General features: G+C 39.0%; 1 protein-coding gene across 1 annotated transcript in view; it reads right to left on the reverse strand.

The window, feature by feature from the left end:
* Window positions 1-10,576: 10,576 nt before the first annotated feature.
* Window positions 10,577-14,122, reverse strand: part of bpnt2 (3'(2'), 5'-bisphosphate nucleotidase 2) — a 29,514-nt gene continuing 25,968 nt past the window's right edge. The window contains exon 5 of the mRNA XM_052023422.1: window positions 10,577-13,266. Coding sequence (XP_051879382.1) covers window positions 12,992-13,266 — 275 coding nt within the window. The 3' untranslated portion in view covers window positions 10,577-12,991. The remainder of the gene's footprint in view (window positions 13,267-14,122) is intronic.

Below are 14,122 nucleotides of genomic sequence, written 5' to 3' on the forward strand. Positions count from 1 at the left end.
TGTAAATTGTGATTCATTTTAACAAATATTTCTTCAGCTGTTACAGATTGAAGGATCTTTCATTGAAAGGCACTATTTAAATGTTAGTGTTTCCCTTCCTTTTATATCTGCAATGCTTATTTTCACACAAAACAAATTTGTGCATTGTTTAATCGAAGTAAAAACACCAGAATGATTTGAATTTGCGTTTATTCTGGACTTACTAGTGACTCTAACTCAAGGATCAGCCCTCATGCAGCCAGCACCATCATCAGATTTTCACTACCATTAGCATTTGCAATACTTTTAATTTCAATTTATGGGCTGCAGAAGTCTGGATGGTGATACTAATCCCAGTATAAAGACAGCAAAGAAAACTTTTACAGGGTCATTTTAATCTCACAAATCAAATGGTTTTAAGTCAAACTGAAAAATATAAAGGTTAAAAATTCCAAACAAAAACCCAACTGCCACAGATTTCCTTCTTGTTTCATCGGCAAGCACTCCCTGGTCTGTCAGTCATTTAAACTTTTCAAGGAGGATGCATGTCTCAGTTTTCAGAGTCAAAATCAGGTTTATTATCACTGACTTGTATGTTGTGAAATTTGTTGTTTTGTGGCAGCAGTACAGTGCAAGGACATAAGATTACTATAAATTACAAAATAAATCATGCAAAAAAAATAATGAAGTAGTGTTCATGGACCATTCAGAAATCTGATGGCGGAGGGGAAGAAGCTGTTCCTGAAACGTTGATTTGGGCCTTCAGGCTCTCGTACCTCCTTCCCGATGGTAGCAATGAGAGGAGGGCATGTTCCGATGGTGAGGGTCCTTAGTAATGGATGCCACCTTCTTGAGGCACTGCCTCTTGAAGATGTCCTCAATAGTGCGGAGGGTGGTGCCCACGATGGAGCTGGTTGAGTCTATAACCCTCCTTGGCCTCTTACGATCCAATACGATCCTGTGCATTGGAGCCTCCATACCAGGCTGTGCTGCAACCAGTCAGAATAATCCCTGTCGTACATCTATGGAAATTTGCCAGAGTCTTTGGTGACATACCAAATCACCTCAAACTCCTAACAAAGTAGAGCCATGGTATGCCTTCTTCATGATTGCATCAATGTGTTGGGCCCAGGATAGATCCTCTGAGATGTTGACGCACAGTAACTTGAAGCTGCTCACCCTTTCCACTGCTGACCCCACAATGAGGACTGGTGTGTGTTCTCCTGACTTCCCCTTCCTGAAGTCCACAATCCATTCCTTGGTCTTGCTGATGTTGAGCGCAAGGTTGCTATTGTGACACCACTCAACCAGTCAAATTATCTCACTCCTGTATGCCTCCTCATTGGCATCTGAGATTTTGCCAACAACAGTGGTGTCAGCCACAAATTTATACATGGTGTTTGAGCTGTGCTTAGCCACATAGTCATGAGTGCAGAGAGAGTAGAGCAGTGGGCTAAACACACATCCTTGAGTCAGATAGTCATAGAGCACTACAGCACAGAGACAGGCCCTCCAGCCCATTTAGTCTATGCCAGCCTGTTTTTTTACCTAGTCCCATATACCTGCACCTGGACCATAGCCCTCCATACCCCTCTCATTCATGTACCTATCCAAACTTCTCTTAAATGTTACAGTTGAACCTGCATCCACCACTTCTGTTGGCAGCTCATTCCACACTCACACCACCCTCTGAGTGAAGTAGTTCCCCCTCAGGTTCCCCTTAAATATTTCACCTTTCATCTTCAGCCTATGACCTCTAGTTCTAGTCTCACCCAACCTGAGGGGAAAAAGCCTGCATGCATTCACCCTATCTATATCCCTCATAATTTTGTATACTTCTAGAAGATCTCCTCTCATTCTCCTGTACTCCAGGGAATAAAGTCCTCACCTATTCAACCTATCCTTGTAACTCAGGTCCTCAAGTCCCAGCAACATCCATGTAAATTTTCTCTGCATTCTTTCAAGCTTATTGACATCTTTCCTGTAGGTAGGTGACCAGAACTGCACACAATACTCTAAATTTGGCCTCACCAACATCTTATACAACTTCAACGTAACATCCCAACTCTTGGACTCAATGCCCTGATTAATGAAGGTCAATGTGCCAAAAGATCTATTTACGACCCTATCTACCTGCAATGCCACTTTCAAGGAATTATGGATCTGTATTCCCAGGTCTCTTTGTTCTACTGCACACCTCAGAACCCTACCATTCACTGTAGGAGTCTTACCCTGGTTTGTCCTCTTAAAGTGCATCACCTCACACTTGTCTGAATTAAATTCCACCTGCCATTTTTCAGCCCGTTTTCCCTGCTGGTCCAGATCACTTTGCAAGCTTTGATAGCCTTCCTCGCATCCACAAATTTGCTGATCTAGTTTACCACATCATCTAAATCATTAATATAGATGATAAACAACAACGGACCCAGCACTGATCCCTGCAGCACACCATTAGTCACGAGCCTCCAACCAGAGAGACAACCATCTACTACCACTCTCTGGCTTTTCCCGCTAAGCCAACGTTGAATCCAATTGACTACTTCATCCTCAATGCCAAGTGACTTAACCTTCTGGAGCAGCCTCCCATGCGGGTGTGCCTGTGTTGTCAGCAAGAAGGAGATGTTATTACCATTCCTCACTGACTGTGTTCTCCTGATGAGGAAGTCGAGGATTCAGTTGCAGAGGGAGATACAGAGGCCCAGATTTTGAAGCTTAATACTGAGGGGATGATGGTGTTGAATGCCGAGCTGTAACCAATAAACAGCAGCCTGTTGTATGTTTTGCTGTTGTCTAGGTGCTTTCTACTTTTAACCCATGTTGATCAGGTTTCCTGGACTTTGAGAAACCTGTCTAATGAAAGGAGGTGAGATGGGTTGGATTCATAGGTACTGGTCAGGAACCACAAGAGACAGAATTGCTTCTTCCAGTCCCAAAATATTTAATCTACAAATCATCTCCTCCCAACAGCCCCATTCCTATTAAATTTGGTCAGTTTCTGAACCCCTCTCCTCCACGTCCATCCTAACTCCAATCCCAGCAAACCCCTCGGCCACATCAGCAAACCCCTACCTGTCCAACTGTACAAATTACCTGCCCCACGCATTCTGAACCTACCTGCTCCCCATTTGCAGCCATTTCGAGTCATCTTTGTCTGACAATTCTGTCAGACTGACTTCCAGACAGGGAACCTGGGAAAATTCATGCTGTAGGGTTAAAGCTCAGAAACACCAACCCAATAGATAAAAGGGCCTTATAATACGGTATTTTTATAGTAAAGATTGAATGCCCTTTGCTACCTGAATCTATCCTGTGATGAGGCTACAAACATGTGCAAATGGCACCGATGTATTTTGACAGGTTTTATCACTGTGTAATGTATTCAAACAAAGGCAATGTGATTTGCCAAATTTCACATGGTACAAACTTCATTTGATATTGAGCTTACTTTCAAGTTCCAGTGTATCTCATTACCCACATATAAAGGTCTAAATTTGGCCTCTGACACAGGGTTAATGGTTTTCTTCTACTTGTTACTCTGCTTCTATGGCTGATCCTTCTCCTGCCCCAGATGAGTTTCTCCTCTGTGACTCTTTGCAATTTGTGAGCTTGCAGCACAGCACGATCCTCACAACTTTTTATTGTAGATCCCACCCAAACCAGGCTTTGCATTTACATATCATCAGAATTTCAATGTCATAGTCTAACAATAAATGCCACCCACCCCCCCCCCCCACCAGTTATATGGTGCCTATTTGCTTTCCTCACTAATATCAGCCATGCATATTGTCTCTTTTCTATTGAATATATTTGTGCTGGGTTTCAGTGCTTGGTTTAAGAATGGGTTTATAGTGAAGGAATTGTATCAGTTGGCAGGAAAGCAAAGATGCCCTCTTCTCATTACTACTGTCAGGGAGGAGGTACAGGAGCCTGAAGATCCACACTCAACGATTTAGGAACAGCTTCTTCAACTCCACCATCAGATTTCTGAACGGACCATGAACACTACTTTATTCCTTTTTTTTTTGCACTATTTACTTATTTCGTAATTTATATTAATTTTATGTCTTTGCACTGTACTGCTGCTGCGAAACAACAAATTTCACGACATACAAGTTAGTTATAATAAACCCGATTCTGACCACATACTTGCAGGTGGACACTAGTCTAAAATCGATACTGAACAAGTGGAATCTTTTCTTGTGTATGCAGATTATTAAACTGCTCAATTATGGGGTAAATTAGGTCACATTACACTGTAGTGAGTTCTGCTACTTAGTAATAATGCAGTTGCTCAAAGATGAGGGATAGATTTGCTGATTGATGAAGACTACCATTGTTTCCAGAAGGGAATTTTATAATAATTTAGCCACCGGAGGTTAAGTGCCACTATGTCTGGTTAGTCACTGATAATTTCACTCGTTAAGGCAGCCTTGGCAAACAGCACTACTGCATTAACCTTGTGAGGAACCGCTTGGACTCTACATTTTAAAGTACAGTAACAATTAGATGGGTAATGCTTCCGTCCAAGATGAACCATTGCAATGAAAATTTGCATGAATACTTGCAATGAAAATTTCACTGTAGCCGCTGAAATGAGCTGAACAAGCTGAGCCCCAGAAGACATGCATGTAAGGTGAAAAGCAGGAAAAAAATCAATAGATTTTTTACATTACCTATTGTGGTTCTTTAAAATTTCTTGTCCCTTTTAATTGATTTCCAGCAACACTGGATTGCCCTTTTTATAAGGATACAGAATCATCTGGGGCATGCATAAAATCTGGTGTGCAAGTCGCACTTGTATATCAATGCTGCCCTCACCCCATCATCACCCTCTGCCTCTCCTCACCACCACCCAGCCTCCATCCCACCCAAAAACTGCTCACCTTTGTGGGGTTTCAATTTTAGGAGAAGACTTCACTTGTGCTTAACATATTTTACCCCCAAAACCAATTGGGTCAACAATGAAACAGAATTCAAGTTTGGAAATCATAGTTATTCTATTTAACTGTGTAATGAGACACACAGTAACACTAATGCAGCTAACAATATGTTTTGAGCACATTTTAAACGCAAGAAAGATACAAGATAGTAACATGGGCTTTACTCAAAGCCAAAAAGATTTGATGAACTATTGATTTTAACCTGCAACCAGATGGGTTTCTCCTGCCATCAATGATATCCTCCCACTCCCAGACCGTGTTATCCTCTATCATCAATCTCTTGGTCCACTTTTGCAGAGTTCCAAAATATCAGAGCGCACGCGACGGGGACAGAGTAAGCTGGTGTAAAAGGCAAGGACAAAGGAAACCCAATTGTCACCTTTGGTGGGAAAGAAGGGATTGAGAGAGCCAAAGTGCAGGAAATGGAACGAGTGCAGTCGACAGCCCTGTCGTCTAAGATGGAAGACTTAGTTAAGGAAAAAAAAGAGGGAAAGCCATAGTTAAGAAAAAAAGTAGGGAGCCATCTTCAAAATAACGATGCAGTCCTGATGCAGGGGCTCAACCTGAAACATCGACAATTCCTTCCCCTCCCACCCTTGACAGAATTCCTTCAGCAGTTTGTTTTTTGATCTTGGAAACAATGGTGTGGAGAGTGTAAGCATCAGAACAGATGTAATGGAGTAACTGGGGTAATGGAATGAAGGAAGCGGTGACAGTAGAGTAGACGTAATCAAGTTATGGGAGTCTGTAGGCTTGTAATAGTAACTTATCCGTCTCCTGAGAAGGGAGGAGTAAGAGACAGATTACGTGAAAGTGAGAGGAGTATGAAAATTGGCAGAAAGGATGATCAAATGTTCAAATTCCATATGAGAGCAGAAAGTAGCAATAAAGATTCAATAGCTCATCAAACCTTTTTGGTTTTGATTACATTTCATCAGTGTAAATGAAAAGGAAGCAAGGATGGGGACTGAAGGAGGACTAAAACATGGACCATCCCACATAATCCACAAAGAGATGCACATAGTGTGGCCCCATCTAAAAGGTGTTCCCATACCTGCACCTTTAGATGGAGAATCATCAGGACAGCAGAGGGCAGTGCGGCGGTTGGAGAGTTCAAGAACAATACAGGTCAGTCTGAGATTCAGAGAAACCCCTCCGATACCAGGAAAGCAGTGACCAATCCACAGTGGGAGAGAAAAGTCCACTCTGACAGTGGGGGAGGACAGCCCAAGATGGGAGAGGTAAGTAGCAGACAAGAAGAAGAGGGACCAGTCCAGTAGCACGAGAGGGGAGTCCAAGAATGGAAGAGAATAGCTTGGCATTGGCAAAGGCCAATCCAATTGCAGGATCGTCCAGACCAACAGCAGGAGAGACCAGTCAGACAGCAAGGGACACCAAATTTCACTGCAGGAGAGGGCCTCTCGAGCTACTGCCTTCACATTTGCCATCCAGTGCCTTCCCAAATAAAATTTGTACATTCCATCCGGAAATCTGCGTTTCATATCCCATCACCTGCCCCACTGACTTGTGTATCGCTGTGTCTCAAAACTGAAATTTATCATCTTGTGCAAACTTCATCCATCACGTCATTTCTCCCTATTTCACCCCACTCCAAATTTACGACTCTCTCTTCATCCACCAGAACGTCTATACCTCCAGCTGCCTCCACAAGACCTTCTAGAATTCCTTTTTGAATCTGATGACCTTTCCATATCCTTTAAGGTCGCTTATTAAAAGCAAACTCTTTGGAATTCTTCACATCATGTGTAAGGCAATTAACTGCTTTTGGACATTATTCTGGTTATAATAATACATGGCATAATATATTAATTCTGTAAGACCAATGCAATGTACTTGGACACATTTAATGCAAAAGATTCCAAATCAAGTTAAAACAATGCAGCACAAATGCAAAAGAGTCAAAATTGCTATTTAAATAATCTATTTGGCTCTTTTATTATAAATTTTGTTACAAAAACATTGAATATACTAATTCCACAGGTTGCATGTGTCTTCAATTCTAAAATTAGCTATTGTTGATTTTAACAGATGCAAGCAGTGTATTCATTCACAGTGAGTTGAAAATTTCTATCAAAACTGCTTGCAAATCTTAGAAGTAAAATGCAAATAGCAACCCTAACTTAACACAATTGGATAAATAATGTATTTTTCAAATAGCTTAACTAAAAAAAAAATCGACAACTTTATTATTTTGCAATAAATGGAGAAGTGATTTAGACAACATCTATAATTGCAGCACCTAACCATGCAATGCTGAATTTGTGAAACAGAAGTTCTCTGCACCTTCTCAGGCAACAAATCACCTCTAAACACAATTCTTCACAAATAATAAAACATTTGTCAATGAATAATGTCCATAGTCTTTTATAACACTTAATCAGGATACATCTGGTCCCACACCCAGCACAGAACAGAAAAGAACAGCAGCATAATAGTTTTATTATTAAAATCCTATATCGAGAAAATTAAATTTATTAAATGTGCAGTTTATATTCTACTTGTACCAAGTTTAAATTCCATAACTCAGATTTGTTTTAAACTTTCCTTAGATTCTATACAAATATAAGAAACAGAGCTGCTAATGATTCAGCTGGAAGTTACATTCTCTATACAGAGATGGGTATTGAAAAAGTACTGTTTTTATTACTCACTAAAACTATACAATGCACAGCACATTGGGTGTTTAATTTATAATTTGTTAAACAAATTTATTGTTTCAGTACTTTATTCTTGTGACAAGGAAGCACTGGCAAATTACTGAATAAATGTTAAACAAATTTAGTTACTACAGCAGCTTTAAGTGTTTTTTGTTTGTTTGATATTTATTGCAATGGAAAGAGTGTTATGGTGATATTTATTACAGAAACGCAAGGCTCCAAGACCAAAGTATATTCAAGTGAAACAGATATAATCCATGGAACTGGTGAAAGTCACTTCTATCATTGTCACTCAAATGTGGTTCTTTGTGTGGATTACAGAGGAGAGATTCCAGAGGCAGTTAATCAGCTTTGATTCAGAAACTGAAATTTAGATTTCAATGTACTCCATCTTGTTCAACTGTATATATACATGCATGATCAACCTTCCAGTGTTCTCTCAATGCTTATTAAGTATTTTCTTCACTAGCAGCAAGATATTTTTAAAATCCATGTAAACACAAGTAATTCATGGAAACAAACCTTCTCACTTTCAGCAAGGAAATCCAAACTGCTTGCTGCTCTCTTGCTGATCGCACCCCCATTTGAAATGAAAGCCAGTGGTGCTAAATTACATCTGTTGAGGTGGTGGAATTTGGGAAAGAATTTTGCCTTAGCAAATTGAAACACCTCATCATTACTAGTGGTATCCCAGGAGGAGTAGACCAAGAGTAACCTAATTGTTTATTGCCTCTTTGAATACTTGATGCATATTTAGCATGTGAATGCATTACTTGACTAATAATTCAGGGGCCTACACTAATGACCTGGAGACAAAGTTCAAATCGCATCACAACCCAATAAAACATTTAATTCAATTAAAAACCTGGAATAAAAAGCATGTACTAGTATCAGTTGGTTCCAAAATCCCACCTGATTTACTGATGCATTTTAGGGAAGGAAATCTGTCAATTGTGCCTGATCTAGCCTGTATGCATCCACAGCTTACCAACAACATGCTTGACTCCCATCTCACCTACAAACAGCTTAGCAAACCTCTGAATAGCTGCAAACTGCGACACCAAATAACAAGGAATACAGCAGATACATCACTTAGCATTGACCAATACATCAGATGCAACAAAGACAAATTCAGCCCAAGTATCCTCAGCCACAAGTCCTCCCAACCTGTGGACATACCAAAGTTAGAACAGCTAACCCACATGTAAAAATAAATACTCAAGAGTCCTAACTTCCATTCAACTGCCCAGAATCCTCCATCACCAACTCTGAGCACGTTGTGTCCATTGGCAAGGGAGACCTACATTGACTGGGAGGACCAGGCCATTCGGACAGGTAGGAGGCCCTGAGAATTCTCAACATTGACTTTGAACCCAAAGTCTCATTACAGTAAATCAAACATGGGTAAGTAAACCTCCTACTAATTATCATCCACCTTTAACTGATGAATCAGTACTCTTTCATTTTGAATGCCACTGGGAAGATGCACTAAGAACAGATAATGTACTCTTAGTAGAAAATTGCCTTGGAAGCACCAGTACTGACCAAGCTGGCCAAGTCCTGAAGAATGTATCTGCCAGATTAACTTGAAGAAGATAGTAAGAGAAAAAACATACTTTACTTTGTCCTCTCCAATATACCTGTGACAAAGGCCCATGACAGTGTTGATGGGAGTTACTATACAGACCTTGTAGAACCCCATCTTCACACCGAGGATATGCTTGATGGAAGTGTGTGGCCCAGACATCATGCTAAATCGGACAGAAACAGGACCAGCAGTTCAAATCTGGCATAATTGAACCACTGCAGACCATCGGTAGGAGCAGAATTGGATTCCAGCACAATTCTTCAAGGACCACCACAGGGCTTTCACTTCCAGGAACGGTGATCCAGAAGGATAACAGCAAGTTGACTAACCTGCCTCTGAATGAGATATGGAGCACCATCAGCAGTTAAACCTTTTGCTTGTGGAGTGTGGGGGGAGAGGAAAAGACCTAGTTGTTTAGTATTACTTAGTTACCAAAATACTTCTGATCAGTGAAATGTAGTTAACACAACTAAAATAGCCACAGGATTTTTTCTTGTGTAGTATTTAAATATTCAAATTCAGACTCCAATATTCCCTTAGATAAGTTAGCCTGTTCATTTATAATTGGCAGTTATCTCACTGGCTTGAATCATTACATCTCCCTGCACACAAATTTATTTAGGAACTCATGTGAGGTAATATTATTCAGTTTGCATTGCAAAACATACATTATGACCAAATATTAAGCAATGAAGGTAAGCTTCCAAGTAATAACAAAGAGACTGATTTCAGATAGAGGGGTGTAGCTAAATAAATGTCGTCTAATCAAGCTATAAATAGTTAACATGTAAATGAAAGACTTGAATTTATATAGTGCATTTCACTGCCCCCCTCCCCTCCTCTCTATTTTTATGATATTCCCAAGTGATTTAAAGACAATGAATTAATTTTGAAGGACAGTCACTCTTGTAATGAAAAGAACATGACAGCAAATTTGCACAGTGCAAGATCCCACAAGTAAAATTGATAATGACCATATAATATAATGACCATATAATCTGTTTATGTGATGTTGGCTGAGGGATAAATATTGGCCAGGACATGTCTAATTCAAATTCATCCAATCATAAGTATATATTTATCAGGTTAATTGAAGAAATGCAAATAATATCCTTTCAAAAACTAACATGTGTTGTTGAAAGTGTTTCTTGAATTTCTCAGCATCAAAAACAAAACCAAATTTATATTTGTAATAGCTATTTCCGAGTTCAGCAAAATTCAACAAGTCCTTCACTCAGCACACACAATGTATTCCCAGGAACAAGAAAACAAAATGAGTCAGCATTAAATGGGGTCCTCACATACTGTACACTCATTGGCAAGCTCAACCAAGCAAACAAACAACATGGCCACATTCAGCAAACTGTCTGGAAGCATTCCACAACCTGATAAGCTTTCACAATTTTATTCTTTTATTTTGTTTTCTAATTTTTTTGTAAAAATATTTTTCCCAGGACCAAGAACTTTGTAACAGATCAGTGCTCTGCAGAGTAGTGTCAAACAAGACCAGTATACTTGCATTCAGAATTCAGTCTACATTGGCAAATTATAATAGCTGTTAGAAATTACACAGTCATTAATTTTTTTTAGTATATATATAAAAACACATAGGAAATTGCTACTTTGGCACAGAGGAAAATAACCTCTGTTCCAATTTCATTACATGCTTTTTTCTCTCCCACACCACCCTGCCATTGGGTTCTTCCCCGGGCTACAGGTCCACAGTATCTTCCTCGAATGGCTTATTATTCACAGCTGCCTTTACAGTGTCCAAAGGCAGAAATGGTGCTCAGCAGTAGAGCCTCATGAGTATCAAAAATGCACATTTCCAGAAGAGAACAGAAGGATGGTAATGGGGCAGCCTGAAACCAAACTACATCTCCTCCCAATCAGAGCCATCAAGGCTCATTGCAATGCCAAGATGAAATCAGACTCCTTATTTCAGAAAACCCTGGAGAACAAACCAGGGACTTCTGGTCTAAGAATCACACTAAATAAATTTTGAGTCATCCAAGAGGCTTGTGTGTGGATAGCTTTTATCAATGACATACTCAGAACCATGATATATTAAAGTTTGTAATGTAATCTAGAGATGAAGCACTATTTTCAAAATATAGACAACCTAAGTTATTAATAAAAATAAGACAATGCCATTGCAATAGGAAAGCTGCAAATTGAAATATTTTCTACTTCAAGCTGTGTAAGAATGCAAAGCCAGAGCTTTCTAAAATCAACATGATGCAAGAAATTTTAAAAATAACTGGATCTCCCTTAGATTATACTTGACAGTAAATGCACACAAAATTAAAGAACTACTTTAGTTTCACAAATACTTCTCTTTACATAGAAAGACCAACCCACTAAATAACTGTGTGGCTCTGTCTGAAAACACGAATAGCAGTTGGACAGATAGACAAACAGTGAGCAAGGACAGGATGTAATCAAAGCACTAATAGAAGTCAAAACACAAGATTTGCTCTATTTGGCTGGAAGGCTATTCAATTATTGGAAGAATAATAACAATGTTCCGATCTGTTATTAAAGATCTGAAATACGTACCAAGAAATTTTTGACTCAAATTTGATTATTCCATCTTTGCGCCAGTCTTTGCAATTGTTACTTTGAAGTTTACCTTCAACAAGTAAAAAGCAGATTGTGTTTGACTGCAAGATATATGTATATTGGATTATTTTGATTTAACTCTAAATTTCGATTTGGCACAATCCTGATGAATGTGGGGGTTTCGATTTAGCACAATCCTAGTTAATCCTGGCTTAATTAGCAATATATTGCCTATAATAGTACCCAGCTATATGTACATAACATGGTGCACAAGTTTCAAGCCTCAATCCATACTAGGCTGACCAATTTCAGTTGGGAGAGTAAGGGATGGTTCTCCAGCTAGTTTCAAGTAGCATTCCAGTTCCTATCCACTATGCGGCAGAGAATGCTAGAAAAGCTGAATCACCATCACTATCGAAGTATACCCAGAATAATTGGTCCTATATTCAGGGTACCCAAGGCTTAATTATAACATATAAGACAGTGTCTATGGGAGAAATACAGAGGGATAAGGATGCAAAAAACACAGAAATTCCAGTGCGCTATCATCCTACTTAATATAGGTTTGCATGTCTAATCATTCATTATTGCCAAGCTATAACGTTGTGATCATTTAACCAAGCAATTGTGCCAAAATGCACAAGCCAGGTTCAATTCAAATATGACAATGACTTTTCTTTAAATTTAGAAAACAATGGAATGATTACATTGGCTTTTACTTATTTACTGTAGGTTAAGGGTACCTTGAAAAATCATGAAAGAAAGTGTTTTCTTCATTTTGGATACTTTCAATTTCTATTTGTATAAAGGTTATTTTAAAAAATCCAGTTTTCTATCTTAATGCTTCATCCAAACTGCATTAGGTGAAAGAAAAAAAATCTAGCTTTTAAACAGTAGTTTAAACTATTGTTTGAATATAATTGAATCTAAAATCACAAGTTCATAATTCTACCACCCATAACTTATTAACTTAAACATATAAACATTCACATTAATACATTAAATTTGGCTACCATTTATACAAACCCAGCAACACTGCTCACCTGCCCGAATTTGCGATCTTACAATCAGGATTGGTCCAATTGAAACCCATTTCTTGCTCTGCAAAGCCACCCAAGTTTAAACTCTCACCTTCATTCACAGAAATTTGCTTAATGATTCCAAGAGCAAGAGGATAAAGGTTAAATCAGACCAATTATGAGCACTTTTTTTGCTTTTACATTGAAATAACTAGTTGGGAATTTCTACTGGGTTTTAATAGATTTCAAATCTGGCAATTTTTCAAGCAATGTTTTGTGAGAGACACCAATACTGGCGAAAATTCCACCTTCATTCAACTCACTATCAGTATAGTCAATAGCCTTTCCTTGAAGAGTGGTCATTTGACCACCAAGTGCTTCCAAAAGGGCATTGCCAGCACAGATGTCCCACTTCTTGATATTGGTTACGTGCAGGTACACATCAGCATGGTCTGGTTGTTTATCATCAGGTATATTCAGCAGGGACAGCACTTTATAACCTACAAAAAACACACAAGTAAATATTCATTAACAAAAGTCAAATTCAATCCAAATAAATCTAACAAAGATCCTAATTCTCAAGAGCTTGGATTCTTTCATTTTTAATCAGGCAAGTGTTTTTGAATATTTGCTCCATATGCTCTCCATATTATCTACATTACTTATGTTACAAGCCAGGTTGCTACTTGGTGAGTGTCCCTTCAAGGCACCTGTATGGTAGTGCAGTAGTGTGTGTGGCTTTATCTGACTACTAAGAGTGGGAGCGGAAAAAGCTTCTATAACTGGAATAATGACAGACAGAGACAGACAGTCTCTGTATCTACAAGTGAAGCACAATCGCTGTGACTGTCACTATACATCCAAACATGGATTTATGGAGCAAACTGTGCAGTCCACTCTGTCATTAACCTGTACCAGGAATCAGGTATATCTGTGGGCGGCCTTGTATTGAGTGCTCTCAAAGTGGCAGATATCTCTGATTAAAAGCAACAGAGTTCTTCAGCGATTGAGGTGTCGTATGGGTTCCATCGTGGAACTTGTGAAGTTCATAAACTGCTCTCTATATTCTCTCTACATTCTACTGTGGTTTTCAGAAGCCTTTGCTCATCGTTTTGCTTCATGACATGCTGAACTGAACTTTGAAAACTGTTCCTAGTCTTGGGGTTTGGGAACTTGCCACACACACACACACACACACACACACTTTGAGTTTATTTTGGGGTAAATGTTTAATATCTAATGTTTTTATTTCTCTTATTATTACAAGTAGTTATTAATAAATAGATTCTGACATTTATACATGGCTCGTTGTGTTTCTATAGTTGCTGGTACATAACACTTATATAATATTGGTTT

Source organism: Pristis pectinata, chromosome 9, assembly GCF_009764475.1.
Source record: "Pristis pectinata isolate sPriPec2 chromosome 9, sPriPec2.1.pri, whole genome shotgun sequence".
Taxonomy (NCBI): domain Eukaryota; kingdom Metazoa; phylum Chordata; class Chondrichthyes; order Rhinopristiformes; family Pristidae; genus Pristis; species Pristis pectinata.